The 19,040-nt window shown below is 38.1% G+C and overlaps 2 protein-coding genes across 3 annotated transcripts in view; both read right to left on the reverse strand.

The window, feature by feature from the left end:
• Positions 1-346: 346 nt before the first annotated feature.
• On the reverse strand, positions 347-3,051 carry LOC110445238. 2 transcript variants are annotated; one of them, XM_021489742.1, is made up of 2 exons: positions 2,279-3,051; positions 347-1,886 (listed from the first exon to the last, which is right to left on the reverse strand). In XM_021489742.1, exons 1-2 carry the CDS (start codon positions 2,360-2,362, stop codon positions 1,020-1,022), a joined length of 951 nt encoding a protein of 316 aa, XP_021345417.1. In that variant the 5' UTR covers positions 2,363-3,051; the 3' UTR covers positions 347-1,019. The 2 variants fall into 2 exon arrangements, with proteins under 2 accessions (XP_021345417.1, XP_021345416.1); XM_021489741.1 differs by having other exon boundaries at positions 347-1,923; positions 2,316-3,043.
• A 3,185-nt stretch (positions 3,052-6,236) lies between these two features.
• LOC110445240 (ral guanine nucleotide dissociation stimulator-like 1) overlaps positions 6,237-19,040 on the reverse strand; it is a 31,580-nt gene continuing 18,776 nt past the window's right edge. The window contains exons 6-16 of the mRNA XM_021489743.1: positions 18,710-18,843; positions 18,236-18,457; positions 16,808-16,911; positions 15,627-15,711; positions 13,560-13,649; positions 12,799-13,040; positions 12,257-12,325; positions 11,421-11,544; positions 9,625-9,768; positions 8,886-8,994; positions 6,237-7,955 (exon numbers count right to left, since the gene is read on the reverse strand). Of these exons, the coding sequence (XP_021345418.1) occupies positions 7,804-7,955; positions 8,886-8,994; positions 9,625-9,768; positions 11,421-11,544; positions 12,257-12,325; positions 12,799-13,040; positions 13,560-13,649; positions 15,627-15,711; positions 16,808-16,911; positions 18,236-18,457; positions 18,710-18,843 (1,475 nt within the window). The 3' untranslated portion in view covers positions 6,237-7,803. The remainder of the gene's footprint in view (positions 7,956-8,885; positions 8,995-9,624; positions 9,769-11,420; positions 11,545-12,256; positions 12,326-12,798; positions 13,041-13,559; positions 13,650-15,626; positions 15,712-16,807; positions 16,912-18,235; positions 18,458-18,709; positions 18,844-19,040) is intronic.

Below are 19,040 nucleotides of genomic sequence, written 5' to 3' on the forward strand. Positions count from 1 at the left end.
GTCTGCCGATGGACGGAATAGTCCTCTGATAGGTGTTTGGTCCGTGAAACATACTCCGATACCACTGTAGAATATATGTGACAATTCCAATGTATAAGTAGGAAGAGGTCCCCGTACCAAGAGAAGACGCCCAACTCAACCGCAAATCAATAGACAGACCTAGGAGACATCAATAAAGCCGACAATGCCTCCATGGTACCAAAAGGGACAAGCATCATCGTGTCTATAGTCATATCCAGAAAAGCTTGCAAGTCAAAAACGATTAAAGACCAGAGTGACACCACATTTAGATGGATGGACGTCCTCAAAATTTCAGATGATGAAAAAAGGATAAAGAAACAAGAAAGTCATTTCATATATTTAATGGGAGCATATAAGATAACCATAATTTATTAAATTAAATCTACACAATGGGAAATGGGGTTATGATATTATAGTAATCAACGTTTTACAAAAATTGTCATTTTTTTCAGAAAACAAAGATTATACAAACTAACCTTGAAATATTTTCCACCCCAGATATGTAATACTGGACTGGTGAAAATCCTTCCGGGGTGAACTGTCGTGCATTTATAGTCGATGGGCTGGTGTTTGATTGTCATGAATGGTCAGCAGCCATGATCTAGCTTACTGATGTAGGTAATGGGTTCTGTATGGACAGTGTACTGCCAGGAACAGTCAGCAGCCATGATCTAGCTTACTGATGTAGGTAATGGGTTCTGTATGGACAGTGTACTGCCAGGAACAGTCAACAGCCATGATCTAGCTTACTGATGTAGGTAATGGGTTCTGTATGGACAGTGTACTGCCAGGAACAGTCAACAGCCATGATCTAGCTTACTGATGTAAGTAATGGGTTCTGTATGGACAGTGTACTGCCAGGAACAGTCAGCTGTCATGTATTTTGCTTGAACATGTTATTCGTAGAATGAGCTATAACTTGCATGATTGAAACGATGGGCGGTAGCTATGAGGGATGAACAGTCGCTAATAAAGTGTGATGTGTACTGTATTGATGGTTATAAAAAGGTATGAACTTTCATGAACCAGTCGTGTGTGTTGAGTGTACAGCAGTAACTGTGGTGGCTGCTGGGAAGTTTTCCTTTGTTTGAGTGTACAGCAGTAACTGTGATGGCTGCCGGGAAGTTTTCCTTTGTTTGAGTGTACAGCAGTAACTGTGATGGCTGCCGGGAAGTATTCCTTTGTTTGAGTGTACAGCAGTAACTGTGATGGCTGCTGGGAAGTATTCCTTTGTTTGAGTGTACAGCAGTAACTGTGATGGCTGCCGGGAAGTATTCCTTTGTTTGAGTGTACAGCAGTAACTGTGATGGCTGCCGGTTAGTATTCCTTTGTTTGAGTGTACAGCAGTAACTGTGATGGCTGCCGGGAAGTATTCCTTTGTTTGAGTGTACAGCAGTAACTGTGATGGCTGCTGGGAAGTATTCCTTTGTTTGAGTGTACAGCAGTAACTGTGATGGCTGCCGGGAAGTATTCCTTTGTTTGAGTGTACAGCAGTAACTGTGATGGCTGCCGGTTAGTATTCCTTTGTTTGAGTGTACAGCAGTAACTGTGATGGCTGCCGGGAAGTATTCCTTTGTTTGAGTGTACAGCAGTAACTGTGATGGCTGCTGGTTAGTATTCCTTTGTTTGAGTGTACAGCAGTAACTGTGATGGCTGCCGGTTAGTATTCCTTTGTTTGAGTGTACAGCAGTAACTGTGATGGCTGCCGGGTAGTATTCCTTTGTTTGAGTGTACAGCAGTAACTGTGATGGCTGCCGGTTAGTATTCCTTTGTTTGAGTGTACAGCAGTAACTGTGATGGCTGCCGGGAAGTATTCCTTTGTTTGAGTGTACAGCAGTAACTGTGATGGCTGCCGGGAAGTATTCCTTTGTTTGAGTGTACAGCAGTAACTGTGAAGTATTGGTTTGCTTGAGTGTACAGCAGTAACTGTGATGGCTGCTGTGAAGTATTCCTTTGTTTGAGTGTACAGCAGTAACTGTTAAGTATTCCTTTGTTTAAGTGTACAGCAGTAATTGTGATGGCCCCCGGTTAGTATTCCTTTGTGTGAGTGTACAGCAGTAAATGTGATGGCTGCCGGGAAGTCTTCCTTTGTTTGAGTGGACAGCAGTAAGTGTGAAGTATTGGTTTGCTTGAGTGTACAGCAGCAACTGTGATGGCTGCCGAGAATTATTCCTTTGTTTGAGGGTCCAGCAGTAACTGTGAAGAATTGGTTTGCTTGAGTGTACAGCAGTACTGTGATGGCTGCCGGGAAGTCTTCCTTTGTTTGAGTGTACAGCAGTAACTGTGAAGTATTGGTTTGCTTGAGGTGTAAATGACTGTGGTGTACCTGTGTGTATGACATTAATAGGGAGCTTAAGATAACTAAGTCAACAAAACATGGATGATGTCACATTAATGAACTTGAGTATTGTTCAGTACATATGCTATACGTCGGCGGATGATAGGGTCTCATACACGGCAAGATTGGAGGTTCTAGGAGGGGCCATAAAATCCTTTCCATGGAGAAAACCATACTTAAAACATAAGTTTGTTTTTAACACATATTATTCAAAATATATAGTTCGGGTAAAAGAATAAACAATATACTAAAATGTCATGAAAGCTTGTCAGAAACATTCAAAATACGTGTATGAATAAACCAGGTTGATATCATGTGTGTGGACTACATCGGTAGGGTCCCCCATACAGGTGTCATCCAGTATGCACCTGGCGGGCTAATCATAATGTAAAGAAAGTTTTATTTTTAATGTAAAGGCATCCATAGATGGAATATACTTTCATAAAAAATGTTGCAATTCAAATTCACACCAGTGTTCTGATATACATGTATTTTCATGACAGATTTGCTTCGTCAGAGGACGGGTTTAGGTAGTCTTGAAAATTGCCAATTAGTGTTTAATTACTGTTCACCTCTTACTTCCTGACCTATTGCTGTTCATTCATAATAATATCTAATAGCTGCTTCTGTTACTAAAACAATTACCAAAATACATAAGACATAAAAAACTTTAAATGTGAAAATATAATTATAAAACCCCATATACAAGAATAGTCCAAGAGGGAAGACTTGAATTTCCCTCAAAGAGCCTCAACCTATATTTTTCATTGAAAATAAAACCTAAAAATAAAATAAAATCTATGAGCATCATATAAAAAAAAATGTATGGATTGAAAACATAGCATTGATTGGTACAAATATATGATGAATTTAACATAATTTTCCAATAGCTAAACACAACTGAGTTATATCAGCACACATTTTCTCCTCATTGTACGAAATACACTGGCCGCTTCTAATGGCATTAGCAAATAGGAAACATTGTTCTGTAGAACAAGTGTTATCCCAGTCTTTAATCTTTTATTCTAATGAAAAATAGAACAGTAGATTATATGTTGGTTTCCACTGACAATGATAACAGAAGATTAAGAGTTGGTTTCCATTGACAATAACAGAAGATTAAGAGTTGGTTTGCATTGACAATGATAACAGAAGATTAAGAATTGGTTCTACTTCTACCTTGCTGCCTGATTATGCTACTGTATCACAAACTTAGGTTCTGTGTTACAAGGGAGACAACTGTGTTATAAGGGAGATGACTGTGTTACAAGGGAGACAACTGTGTTATAAGGGAGACAACTATATCTGGCTATGTATCTAATAGAACAGTACAATGTTCTGAATACACCTATTCCTCCGTCAAAAACCAGAAACAAATTACCAGGTACTAAAATAATCTTTGAAAAGATTTTTTTATCACAAAAACAAAATTTGATTTAAACAAAAGAACATATTTTTTTTCAATAACAAGTTTATATCATCACCTAATAACAAGACGAACATCTTAAAAAAAAATCCAGCTACGAAGTTAGGATCATTTACGGTACAGATGATATGTGGCTACAAGGAGTCTTATATGTCAGCTTTAATGAGACAGAAATATGAACCGACTAGATACTGTCAATATTTTAAGGAAGCTCACCAGTGATAGTTTCCCGAGTCTCTACATGGACCCAGCATTACTGTATTACACACATAACACATTATACATTAATACTGTAATCAACTTCCAAGCATTGCTGGAAATAAATTATTACATGACAACACGGACACAATTTCGTAAAAAATAAACCCAATGTTCATAAAAACTTGGGCATCACTGAGAAATATATAAAGATTTTTGTATACGATTCAAATCCTCATCCTCCAAAACCAAAGAGCCATCAGGAGCAGAGAAGCTTCGGACTACAACATTACAGTACACACTTAATGACCTCACACTAGCTGATCGCTCAGTCGTACCTTCCCAGAAGGCTCCCCTATCTACGTTCAGTTATCAGTATGTCCATACAGGACTATAAATCAATGTACACTCAAATTCAAAAGATTGGTTCACATTCTACACCATTTATCTGACTTCAAACATCAAATAAAATTAACTGTTTTTCAAAAGATGAATATTCTTTTGTTTTATAACCGAATTATTTAAAAACTTAATTAACACAAAGTCAAAGAATTCCAATTACTAGTGCATTGTGAACAAACTTAACAATGACTTGGTCGAGTTTTAAGGTTTTCTGAGTTCCAGTCCATGAAGATTTTTTCACTTAGATAAACATCTGAACACAGAAAATACTTTGAGACATCCAAAGTTTTCAAATCTTTAATGAGACTGAGATAAACTTTGACAGATTAATAACAAACAAGCCAAAATCAACTTCTGAAAAATCAATTTCTCATTATAATCAATAGTTTGTATTGTATGACTTTGACCAAAGGAGCTAGGGATTTCACTAGCTTATATAGCCTACAGGAAATACTGCAGTCACTACTGATAGCGTTGCTGTGGTCAGTCACTACTGATAGTGTTGCTGTGGTCATTCACTACTGATAGCGTTGTTGTGGTCAGACACTACTGATAGTGTTGCTGTGGTCATTCACTACTGATAGCGTTGTTGTGGTCAGTTACTACTGATAGCGTTGCTGTGGTCAGTCACTACTGATATAGTTGTTGTGGTCAGTCACTACTGATAGTGTTGTTGTGGTCAGTCACTACTGATAGTGTTGCTGTGGTCAGTCACTACTGACAGCATTGCTGTGGTCAGTCACTACTGATAGAGTTGTTGGGGTCAGTCACTACTGATAGCGTTGTTGTGGTCAGTCACTCCTGATAGTGTTGCTGTGGTCATTCACTACTGATAGCGTTGTTGTGGTCAGTCACTACTGATAGAGTTGTTGGGGTCAGTCACTACTGATAGCGTTGTTGTGGTCAGTCACTCCTGATAGTGTTGCTGTGGTCATTCACTACTGATAGAGGTGTTGTGGTCAGTCACTACTGACAGAGTTGTTGTGGTCAATCACTACTGATAGAGTTGTTGTGGTCAGTCACTACTGATAGAGTTGTCGTGGTCAGTCATTACTGACAGAGTTGTTGTGGTCAGTCACTACTGATAGAGTTGTTGTGGTCAGTCACTACTGATAGCGTTGCTGTGGTCAGTCACTACTGATAGCGTTGCTGTGGTCAGTCACTACTGATAGCGTTGCTGTGGTCAGTCACTACTGATAGAGTTGTTGTGGTCAGTCACTACTGATAGTGTTGCTGTGGTCAGTCACTACTGATAGCGTTGCTGTGGTCAGTCACTACTGATAGCGTTGCTGTGGTCAGTCACTACTGATAGCGTTGCTGTGGTCAGTCACTACTGACAGCATTGCTGTGGTCAGTCACTACTGATAGCGTTGCTGTGGTCAGTAAGCACTAACTAAACATGTACATAAAAAAATACAAAAATATCCACCACAGACAAGGCCCCAATGTAACTAAGGATTTGTTGGAACTGTCCGAGCCAGATGTCATCTACCACAGATGTTTTGTGAAACTGTTGTCCGACTGATGATGTTCAACATCAACATAGAGCACAGGAATAATTACAGCTCAAAAATCCGGATTTCTTTGAATTTTCAACTTAAAAGTTGTTTTTTTATTTTGCCCTAAAATTTTGATTATAATGGAAATCAAAGTTCATTAAAACACCTATTTTCTGCAAAAAGATTACCTATAAGTTTGTGTTTTTACACAAGGATGACTCAACCTAGGCCAGCTAGGCAAGTATAAAAAGAAGCATCCTTCTTCATATTTATATCTTAAATGAAAAGTGAAACCTTTAGCTTCTGGCCTGTTGGCCTGTTTCAATGAAGCCTGTAAAGGGTAAAGGTTATGGTAGCACTAATACCTAATGTTAAGGTGTCAGTATCTGATGAAGGCACGCTTTAACAAATCTCTCCCATATTTCAGTGTTCTCTCCCTATAATCATCTTACTGATGACAGTAGGTTTGACAACAGAACACAAGTTTTTGGCCCTTAATTCATTGTATGAAATTTGAGTTTTTATTAGTTACAAGATATTTAATATTTATCATTTTAAAAGTTAAAGGCCAGTTGTCTAATTCAAACATGTTTTTTTTTAATTTGTATAACCTCAAATATTCAAATACCAAAGGCAAACGAGCATTAAATACTTCAAACCATAGCCCAGTGACAACCACAGAACATTACAACCGTCCTATCATTTATCACAGAACAAAGTGGATTCTACCTCGGATATATCTTACAATTTATGCAGATTCATCCGTTTTTCATTTTAAAGTGAGCAACCTACGAATTTAAATTTCATTTTTTTGTGAGTTTGTTCTTAATTAACGTGATTTATAGATAGGAAACTATACATGTATGTATATATATATGTGTGTATATATATGTCAAATAGAAAAAAAATCATTTTCACAATATAAATACAGATATTGCCCTTAAGTATATTTAGGAGACCTATTGTTCTATACAGAGGAGACCTAGCATTCTATAGTAATTGTCACATAAAACTACCCTGTATATATTCTGGCCGTAAAATACATCAAATAATCTAGTTACAGATAAAAACAACATTGGCACATGGATTATCTACCCTTACTCACACATGGATTATCTACCCTTACTCACACATGGCAACAGGAACACATCGTGGGTAACAACATGTACAGTTCATCTTAACAACAGTGTGGGTGGATTAAAGGGGATCATTTAAATTACATAAACAAAATAATTAAAACAGAAACATAAAAAAGTTCTAATACATGTATGCCATACAAGCTATCCAAGTCACCATAAGGACTTGAACATATCACAACCAACACTAGTCTAGCATTAACACAGAGCCAGTCTCCAGACAGGCAACTGTCCAGCAGTACCACAGGTCTGGAAGCCCGGGCCCTGGTCACCAGGGCCCTAATGTCACATGACCAGGAGCCTCACTGTCACATAACCAGTGGTTTCACCGTCACATGACCAAAAGCCTCAATGTCACATGAACAGAGCACGCTAGTCATATATCCAGAGCTTCACTGTCAAATGACAAGAACCTCATTGACATGACTAAAGCTTTCAGTCACATGACCAGAGCCTCACTATCAAATGACCAGTGGTTTGTATGGCCAGCAATGGCACCAGGTTATCAACCTCTCTGTCTTATCATTAAGCACCTCTCATTTGTTGAGGAAATTCCTTTCTTTTCCGAGAATGTCCAACCATTCCTTGAGTGAAGGTTACAACTTTCAGCAGATGCTTTTCTCTGTACTGGGAACATTAAACAGTTGATGTTGTCTCAACAAAAGACAGAAGGACATTACAATCTCAACAAAGCTGTCTGTGTCCGGCCTGGTCACACCACACAAGTAAGAACATAAGTTAGCGCCGAGAGCAGCAGTGGAAGAACGAGGATTTAGCTCTTTGTCATAAACTCAGTTTTTTCAGTCGTCTTCGGCCACGCCGACGATGGTGATTGCGTGCATCCTGCTCCTCTCGACTGCGCACAATGAAGCTCAGTTCAGAACCACTATTGTTCATAGCATAAAACACATTCACTTTATCTGGGATCAGCATCTCTACAAGTAAACAACATGAACATAGATTAGATACCAATTATACAATGGTGTTGTTCATACATTACATTAAAGGGAAACATCAGCCTTACTTCTATGAACATGTGCTGTTTGATGTTCTACAGGGTGTAGTCACCAATCTAGGCTACACTTATACTTCTATCAACATGTGCTGTTTGATGTTCTATAGGGTGTAGTCACCAATCTAGGCTACACTTATACTTCTATCAACATGTGCTGTTTGATGTTCTATAGGGTGTAGTCACCAATCTAGGCTACACTTATACTTCTATCAACATGTGCTGTTTGATGTTCTATAGGGTGTAGTCACCAATCTAGGCTACACTTATACTTCTATCAACATGTGCTGTTTGATGTTCTATAGGGTGTAGTCACCAATCTAGGCTACACTTATACTTCTATCAACATGTGCTGTTTGATGTTCTATAGGGTGTAGTCACCAATCTAGGCTACACTTATACTTCTATCAACATGTGCTGTTTGATGTTCTATAGGGTGTAGTCACCAATCTAGGCTACACTTATACTTCTATCAACATGTGCTGTTTGATGTTCTATAGGGTGTAGTCACCAATCTAGGCTACACTTATACTTCTATCAACATGTGCTGTTTGATGTTCTATAGGGTGTAGTCACCAATCTAGGCTACACTTATACTTCTATCAACATGTGCTGTTTGATGTTCTATAGGGTGTAGTCACCAATCTAGGCTACACTTATACTTCTATCAACATGTGCTGTTTGATGTTCTACAGGGTGTAGTCACCAATCTAGGCTACACTTATACTTCTATCAACATGTGCTGTTTGATGTTCTACAGGGTGTAGTCACCAATCTAGGCTACACTTATACTTCTATCAACAAGTGTGACCATTGTCAGTAACGGTAGATGTACCCCTAGCTGGATACTCACCCCCATCAGGCAGGACCTGCAGTAGACAGTAGTCTTTGTGACGCCCTGATACCGAGTATTTCTCCAGAACTTTGTCAATCACATTGTTGGTGTGGTCTGCATTGTGCAGCTGAAAAATATAAAAGTAAGGTTTAAACAATTTTTCAAAAACAAATGATATGTTATGATTATGAATGTCTTAAATAGAAATTTAATAGTACAGGCAACCTGCTTTTGGTCACTTTAACTAAAAGGCAAGCTTTCCACAGTATTATCTGTAGAACATTGACAAAATTCCCAGCTCATTAATGTGTCGCCAGTTTTACATATGTAGGGGAGAGAATACATACCATAATACTTTTGTACACATGTGTATATTAGAGAGTCTACATACCATAATGCTATTGTATATGTAGGGGAGAGAATACATACCATAATACTTTTGTACACATGTGTATATTAGAGAGTCTACATACCATAATGCTATTTTATATGTAGGGGAGAGAATACATACCATAATACTTTTGTACACAAGTGTATATTAGAGAGTCTACATACCATAATGCTATTGGATATGTAGGGGAGAGAATACATTCCATTATACTTTTGTACACATGTGTATGTTAGAGAGTCTACATACCATAATGCTATTTTATATGTAGGGGAGAGAATACATTCCATAATACTTTTGTACACAAATGTATATTAGAGAGTCTACATTCCATAATGCTATTTTATATGTAGGGGAGAGAATAGATACCATAATACTTTTGTACACATGTGTCTGAGCGTCGGCTCCCGACTCAAAGCTGACCCTGACAACACAGTGGTCGGAGGACTTGAACGGAGACATTGGATCACTGTCGTAAGACAACAGCGAAGATGTAGATGATGAATGAGACATCTAGAAATAAACACAAAATATATCAGAAAAAAATCTATACCGATTCCTACTTTTATCCTCAATCTGTTTAAAGGTGATGAGTAGTCCCCTGCTCTTACTGCCATCTCTGAGATTTTACCTATAGAATGGGATGTTACCTGTGATTACTGCCATCTCTGAGAATTTACCTATAGAATGGGATGTTACCTGAGATTACTGCCATCTCTGAGATTTTACCTATAGAATGTGATGTTACCTGTGATTACTGCCATCTCTGAGAGTTTACCTATAGAATGGGATGTTACCTGTGATTACTGCCATCCCTGAGATTTTACCTATAGAATGGGATGTTACTTGTGATTACTACCATCTCTGAGATTTTCCCTATATAATGGGATGTTACCTGTGATTACTGCCATCTTTGAGATTTTCCCTATAGAATGGGATGTTACCTGCGATTACTGCCATCTCTGAGATTTTACCTATAGAATGTGATGTTACCTGTGATTACTGCCATCTCTCAGATTTTACCTATAGAATGGGATGTTACCTGTGATTGCTGCCATCTCTGAGATTTTACCTATAGAATGTGATGTTACCTGTGATTACTGCCATCTCTGAGAATTTACCTATAGAATGGGATGTTACCTGAGATTACTGCCATCTCTGAGATTTTCCCTATAGAATGGGATGTTACCTGTGATTACTGCCATCTATGAGATTTTACCTATAGAATGGGATGTTACTTGTGATTACTGCCATCTCTGAGATTTTCCCTATAGAATGGGATGTTACCTGAGATTACTGCCATCTCTGAGATTTTCCCTATAGAATGGGATGTTACCTGAGATTACTGCCATCTCTGAGATTTTCCCTATAGAATGGGATGTTACCTGTGATAACTGCCATCTCTGAGATTTTACCTATAGAATGTGATGTTACCTGTGATTACTGCCATCTCTTAGATTTTACCTATAGAATGGGATGTTACCTGTGATTGCTGCCATCTCTGAGATTTTACCTATAGAATGTGATGTTACCTGTGATTACTGCCATCTCTTAGATTTTACCTATAGAATGGGATGTTACTTGTGATTACTACCATCTCTGAGATTTTCCCTATATAATGGGATGTTACCTGTGATTACTGCCATCCCTGAGATTTTACCTATAGAATGGGATGTTCCCTGTGATTACTGCCATCTCTGAGATTTTCCCTATAGAATGGGATGTTACCTGTGATAACTGCCATCTCTGAGATTTTACCTATAGAATGGGCTGTTACCTGTGATTACTGCCATCTCTGAGAATTTACCTATAGAATGGGATGTTACCTGTGATTAGTGCAATCTCTGAGATTTTACCTATAGAATGGGATGTTACCTGTGATTACTAACCCTGTAGATGGGTGATACTGGACACTCATTAACTCAGGGTTGGTCGTACTACAAACTACAATTACTCCAGGGATGGGCTGTACTAAAAACAACTCACCCCAGGGTTAGTATTACTAGAAACTAATAATCTGGCCATGGGTGATTCTGGAAATGATTTATCCCAGGAGTGGGTGATTCAGAAAACTTATTACCCCAGGGATGGATGATTTATCCCAGGAGTGGGTGATTCAGAAAACTTATTACCCCAGGGATGGGTGATTTTTGAAAACTACTTACCCCGGGGGTGGGTGATACTGGAGAGTCAAGATTTGAGCTACTACACACACTGGACCGGTCATCTAGTCCACATGCAAACATGGCAAACCGTGAACTGTCAAACTTGGCGGGCTTGTGACCGAGACTGAAACAGAGATATAACAAAATGTTTACTGATGTTAACATTGGCGGGCTTGTGACCGAGGCTGAAACAGAGATATAACAAAATGTTTACTGATGTTAACATTGGCGGGCTTGTGGCCGAGACTGAAGCAGAGAAATAACAAAATGTTTACTGAGGTTAACATTGGCGGGCTTGTGACCAAGACTGAAACAGAGATATACATGTATAACAAAATGTTTACTGATGTTAACATTGGCGGGCTTGTGGCCGAGACTGAAGCAGAGAAATAACAAAATGTTTACTGAGGTTAACATTGGTGGGCTTGTGACTGAGACTGAAACAGAGATATAACAAAATGTTTTCTGAGGTTAACATTGGCGGGCTTGTGACCAAGACTGAAACAGAGATATACATGTATAACAAAATGTTTACTGATGTTAACATTGGCGGGCTTGTGACAGAGACTGAAACAGAGGTATACATGTATAACGAAATGTTTACTGATGTTAACAGCTTACACACATACGGATAAATACAATAATTCTGAGAGGTTATGTATGTACAAACATCCATTGACGTAGTAGACAGCAGTCCTATAACAATTACCACAGGGATATACCAGTCCTTCTGCTGGGTAACCCAACTGATCGGTAGTGAAGTGGATGTTAAACCACTCAAACAAACAAGCATAAAGCAGTGTTATATGCTTAACAAGTAATCAAGTTATACCTACCTAGAAGATTTCTTTTTGATTTTGGCAGAATCATCTTTCATGGGTTCTATTGCACAAGAAAGGTCATGGCTGAAAACAAAACAATAATACATCGTAAATTTGTCAAGTCTTAGTAATAAGATGTTTATTAAAACGATCACTTCACATCATAATTACACTATTAGAGTTGGAAAATATTCAATATTCCTGTTTTATTTTGTTCAATGAAAATTTTAATCTTTCTCAACAATTTCTTCAGGTTGGTAAGTATGGATTGTGAAAATCTTCATGTAACACAACCAATAAGTGCTTATATGTGATGCTTCAATGTCTAGTACAGTATGTACTCTGCCACCTTCATCAGACCAATGACCAGTGAAGCGTATGTACACAAAGGTGTAATATATGTATGAGTTGTCCACACAAATCGATGTCAGTTTGGCTAAGCTTTAAGCATATGAACAATAAGTTGTTATATATGTACTGAAACGACTCAGCGACGCTATAAACAATATTTTAATCGAATAAAATTGGAACTGCATTAACTAGATAATCTTGCTTACCTTTCGCTTTCATCATAAACTCTGACGGAGTCGAACCAGAGCCAGACCCCTGGGTCCTCATAAAGACTGTATATTTGGGCTGCTGACTGGAGCAGCTTTATCTGGGCCAGCACCTCAAACTCCTTACGTCTTTTGTCGAAGTTGATAAGCCCGTCGTCAGTACAGTCTTGTATAGCCGTGTCAATCATAGTTAGATCTGTGAGGAACGTTCCAAGATATGGCCCTGTACCCTGAACAATACCCTGTAATATACACAAACATGTATACAGCCCTGTACCCTGAACAATACCCTGTAATATACACAAACATGTATACAATACTGTACCCTGAACAATACCCTGTAATATACACAAACATGTATACAGCCCTGTACCCTGAATAATACCCTGTAATATACACAAATATGTATACAATACTGTACCCTGAACAATACCCTGGAATATACACAAATATGGATACAGCACTATACCCTGAACAATAGTACATTATCCTGTAATATACAAAACTATGTCAATAAATGATACACTGTCATTTAAACATGTATGCAACACTCAATGCTAAACAACATACTGTAACATAAACAGGTACACAATACAGTTGTCTGGCCAAGAAAATCATTTAGATCTCACAAGTCTTATATTATCACAATCTCACAAAACATTATCACATGATGTCAATCTCACACGAGTCATGCTCAAATTACTATAATTACACATTCTCAGAGAATACGATTCTTGCATAACACACTCCATATGACTTACATTTTCTATCCAAGACTGGCGCTTAGCCATGTTTCTTCTGCGTAGTGACTTGTTGTTGGAGTCAACATCAGGGAACTTGGCGGTGGCTTCCTGTAACAAACAGATTACGTCAGTACCTCACATGTGATAACAAACAGATTACGTCAGTACCTGACATGTGATACCAACAGATTACGTCAGTACCTGACATGTGATACCAACAGAATACGTCAGTACCTGACATGTGATACCAAACAGATTACGTCAGCACCTGACATGTGATAACAAACAGACTACANTTAGCCATGTTTCTTCTGCGTAGTGACTTGTTGTTGGAGTCAACATCAGGGAACTTGGCGGTGGCTTCCTGTAACAAACAGATTACGTCAGTACCTCACATGTGATAACAAACAGATTACGTCAGTACCTGACATGTGATACCAAACAGATTAGGTCAGTACCTGACATGTGATACCAAACAGATTAGGTCAGTACCTGACATGTGATACCAAACAGATTACGTCAGTACCTGACATGTGATTCACAAGCCATGGACCAATCCAATATATAAATTTAAAAAAGGAGACCTATTTTATATTTTCACTAACTTGTATTGTATGGTATATAGATATTGTGTGTTTGTCTTTGTTACTACCTAGGGAACTTGTATGTTTAATATATAGATATTCAATGTGCCTGTTACTATATAGGGAAATTGTATGTTATATAGATATTATGTCTGTTACTACCAAGGGAACTTGTATGTTATATAGATATTGTGTCTGTTACTACCTAGAGAACTTGTATGTTATATAGATAGTGTGGGTCTGTTACTACCTAGAGAACTTGTATGTTATATAGATAGTGTGGGTCTGTTACTACCTAGAGAACTTGTATGTTATATAGATAGTGTGGGTCTGTTACTACCTAGAGAACTTGTATGTTATATAGATAGTGTGGGTCTGTTACTACCTAGAGAACTTGTATGTTAGATAGATAGTGTGTCTGTTACAACCTAGGGAGGGAACTTGTATGTTATAGAGATATTGTGTGTCTGTTACTGCCTAGGGAACTTGTATGTTTATTATATAGATATTCAATGTGTTTGTTACTACATAGGGAACTTGTATGTTATGCAGATTTTGTGTCTCTGTTACTACCAAGGGAACTTGTATGTTTAATATATAGATATTGTGTGTCTGTTACTACCTAGAGAACTTGTATGTTATATAGATATTTTGTGTCTGTTACTACCTAGAGAACTTGTATGTTATATAGAAATTTTGTGTCTGTTACTACCAAGGGAACTTGTATGTTATATAGATAGTGTGGGTCTGTTACTACCTAGAGAACTTGTATGTTATATAGAGATTGTGTGTCTGTTACTACCAGGGGAACTTGTATGTTTAATGTATAGATATTGTGTGTCTGTTACTGCCTAGGGAACTTGTATGTTTATTATATAGATATTCAATGTGTTTGTTACTACATAGGGAACTTGTATGTTATGCAGATTTTGTGTCTCTGTTACTACCTAGGGAATTTGTATGTTATATAGATATTGTGTCTGTTACTACCTAGAGAACTTGTAAGTTATATAGATATTGTGTCTGTTACTACCTAGAGAACTTGTATGTTATATAGATAGTGTGTGTCTGTTACTACCTAGGGAGGGAACTTGTATGTTATAGAGATATTGTGTGTCTGTTACCACCTAGGGAACTTGTATGTTTATTATATAGATATTCAATGTGCCTGTTACTATATAGGGAAATTGTATGTTATATAGATATTGGGTGTCTGTTACTACCTAGGGAGGGAACTTGTATGTTATAGAGATATTGTGTGTCTGTTACAACCTAGGGACATATCAAAGGTACCCAGAACCACTACACAACACAGTATATATTATCCAAAAGTTTAACATGCTGAAACTGTTTCAACGCTTTCAGATATTAGAGAAAGGTTCTTAAAACAATTCCACTGCAAAATATTGGTTTTTATTTTATAGTAGCAATATTTAATAGTAATAATCAATCTTCTAACAAAAAATAAATAATTTTTTTTTTACATTTTTTCATCACTGACCTTCATAAGTAATTCTCGAGAGGCAATCTGGTTATTCTCGTTGGAGAATATATCAGCCAGCTCCTGAAACAGGGCTATACTTTCTCTGTAAAATAACACATAGACATATACAGAAGGATTGCTCAGTCTATTACATCTATTATCCTTACATAAATACAAAATATTATGCAGTTTTTGTAGAATTTATTTATTTCCAGCTTTGCCTAAGTAAAAAAAAAATAGAATTAGAATTAACAGTTTCAAACTTAACTGCCCTTTACAAGTATGTTATACTTAGTAATGATAAAGCAGGATTTTTTTATCATTAACATAATTAGCAGTCAGAAAAGTTTTACTACGCTATTAGTAACATGTCAAATCACACATGATCACATTCTGTCAAAGCAACAAATATTTAGAGACAAATTAGGTAAATATTCAGTTAAAATGATTTGTGGTTTAGGTTGTTGTAACACTACAAGGTAAGAGAATAAAAACATTCTGGAGAGGAACATCACAGAGGGCTCACGGTACAGGGACAGTTAGGAGGTCTCAGAGGGGGGCAGGGACAATTTAGAAGATTCACAGGGGGCAGGGACAATTTAGAAGATTCATAGGGGGCAGGGACAATTTAGAAGATTCACAGACCACAGGGGGAAAGGGACAATTTAGAAGATTCACAGGGGGCAGGGCCAATTTAGAAGATTCATAGGGGGCAGGGGCAATTTAGAAGTTTCACAGGGGGCAGGGACAATTTAGAAGTTTCACAGGGGGGCAGGGACAATTTAGAAGTTTCACAGGGGGCAGGGACAATTTTGAAGATTCACAGAACACAGGGGGAAAGGGACAATTTAGAAGATTCACAGGGGGCAGGGACAATTTAGAAGTTTCACAGGGGGGCAGCGACAATTTAGAAGATTCACAGGGGGAAGGGGAAAGGGACAATTAGGAAGTTTCATAGGGGGGCAGGGACAATTTAAAATATTCATAGAGGGGTAGAGACAGTTTGAAAGGCTCTAAAGGTAACAGGGAAGGAAAGCTTATAGGATGACAGGGACAACTAGGAAGATTCAAAGGGGGGTTAGGAAGTTTCAAAGGGGGCAGGAACATGAGTAGGAGTAAACATTACTCCTTGCTCTGAAGGGGGACCATGTTCCTTATGGTCTGTTGTTGGAGGGAAAAGAGGGGACATAAATCCTTACTTCGGAAGCGAGGACCACGTTCTTCGTAGTCTGTAGACTGCTTGTGCTTGGAGGCCTGAGATTATTGCTTTCAATGACGAAAAGTTTTTCAAATGTCTCAATTCCTGTTAATAAAATCGTAAGTAATGTAAAAGTCACACAGCAAAAAATGTCAACACACATATTAATAGGTCTTTGCTGAATCTTAACATCTTTCTGTTTCAGTCATGTAGGCAGATTAGTATTAGCTTGTAAACCAAACTAAAAAAAGGTTAACTAAAACCTAACATCAAATGCTTGTAAACAGGTATGAAGTAGAGACAAGAGGCCCAAGGGCCTTAGCGGTCACCTGAGTTATATCATAGGTACTGGTAGCTTTATTTTATTGTTTAGATGTGATGTGGAAATCAGCATGTAAACTAAGTGAAATACAATACTTGTCATGTCATCAAAGGATAAGAATTTGAAAATATTGGTAAATGTTCCCTTTGGGGCCCCGCCCTAGCCCCTGGGGATGGGGCAGGAATCCCAATTTTACAAAGTAATACTCTCATTCACCAAAGATGATTCTGACTAAGTTTGAGTAATTTTCTGCTGAAAATGGATAAAATATATACCCAAAAGTGTTATTTCCCTATATAAACTATAGTAAACTTTACCCCCTCCCCAAGGGAGAACGGATAGCTCGGGGGTCCTGAAATTTACAATTTAAGTAAAGCCCCTGATGATCTTTCTTTCCACGTAGAGAAAATCACTGTAGTACCTCTGAGTCTGGAGAAGAAGATTTTTGAAATATTGATTAATTTTCCCTTTGGGGCCCCGCCCTGGCCCCAGGGGTCGGGGTAGGAATCTCAATTTTACAATTTGAAACCATCTACCTCCAAGGATAATTCTCACCAAGTAAAAATAATTTCCTACAGAAAGTTGTCAAAATATACCCAAAAGTGTTATTTCCCTATATAAACTATAGTAAACTTTACCCCCTCCCCAAGGGAGAACGGATAGCTCGGGGGTCCTGAAATTTACAATTTAGGTAAAGCCCCTGATGATCTTTCTTTTCATGTAGAGAAAATGACTGTAGTACCTCTGAGTCTGAAGAAGAAGATTTTTGAAATATTGGTTAATTTTCCCTTTGGGGCCCCGCCCTGGCCCCAGGGGTTGGGGTAGGATTCCCAATTTTACAATTTTGTAGCCTCATCTACCAAGGATGATTCTGACCAAGTTTGAAAAAAATCCATCCACTGGTTCTTGAGAAGAAGTTGAAAATGTAAAAAGTGTACGCACGACGGACGGACGGACGGACGAACGGAAAGCGATTAGAATAGGTCACTTGAGCAAAGCTCAGGTGACCTAAAAATCCTGTATCTGCTGAAATCTTCATTATTCCATCTTTAACATTTTTTTTATTATTGACAATCGAGAAATGAAGTAGGAATGTGCGAGTCTTACTTGAGCAATGTCTATCCACTTTTGTACAATGCGGGATCGCTGCGATGATTTCATATCCCGACTCTTGAGTATTGTGGCAGAAACGCGGAGAGAAACTCGGTTGAACTGTTCAATGGTGGCAAGGACACTGCCAGCCACATTGCCACCTTTCCCGAGGCGGCGGGCTCGCCGGGCCCACACTGCGCCCAGACAGTGGTGCGGCACTACACGCTTAAACAACTCCTGGACAACAAAAAACAACAAAGAAAAATCAGAAAATTGATTAAAATCTCATTGAAAAGCTAACTTTAAGAATATGGTTTACAGGGTAAGTAGATCGTTGATTATATCCTTGCAGACTTTCTCTTATTATCATTATGCTGTAGAATGGGTGTTATCAATATAAACCTTTTGATGATATTGTATCTACCAACCTAAGACAATGTCAACACTGAAAGCCAGAAAGACAATGTAAACACTGAAAGCCAGACTTACTGCATCTTTCCAGGTGAGCTGTTCGGCGAGGCGTTGGTTGGGGATATCCATGAACTGGAGCGGCTTGAGGTATTCAGTGTCCATCATGTGGTCGACTTCATCGCACAGCGAGAAACGGAACTCTATACCAGCGTCTGATAAATATACAGTACTACAGTTTACAAATCTTTATACCAGTGTCTGATAAATATACAGTACTACAGTTTACAAATCTTTATACCAGTGTCTGATAAATATACAGTACTACAGTTAATAGATCTCTATACCAGTGTCTGATAAATATACAGTACTACAGTTAATAGATCTCTATACCAGTGTCTGATAAATATAC

Source organism: Mizuhopecten yessoensis, unplaced genomic scaffold (genome assembly GCF_002113885.1).
Source record: "Mizuhopecten yessoensis strain PY_sf001 unplaced genomic scaffold, ASM211388v2 scaffold2129, whole genome shotgun sequence".
NCBI classification, from domain to species: domain Eukaryota; kingdom Metazoa; phylum Mollusca; class Bivalvia; order Pectinida; family Pectinidae; genus Mizuhopecten; species Mizuhopecten yessoensis.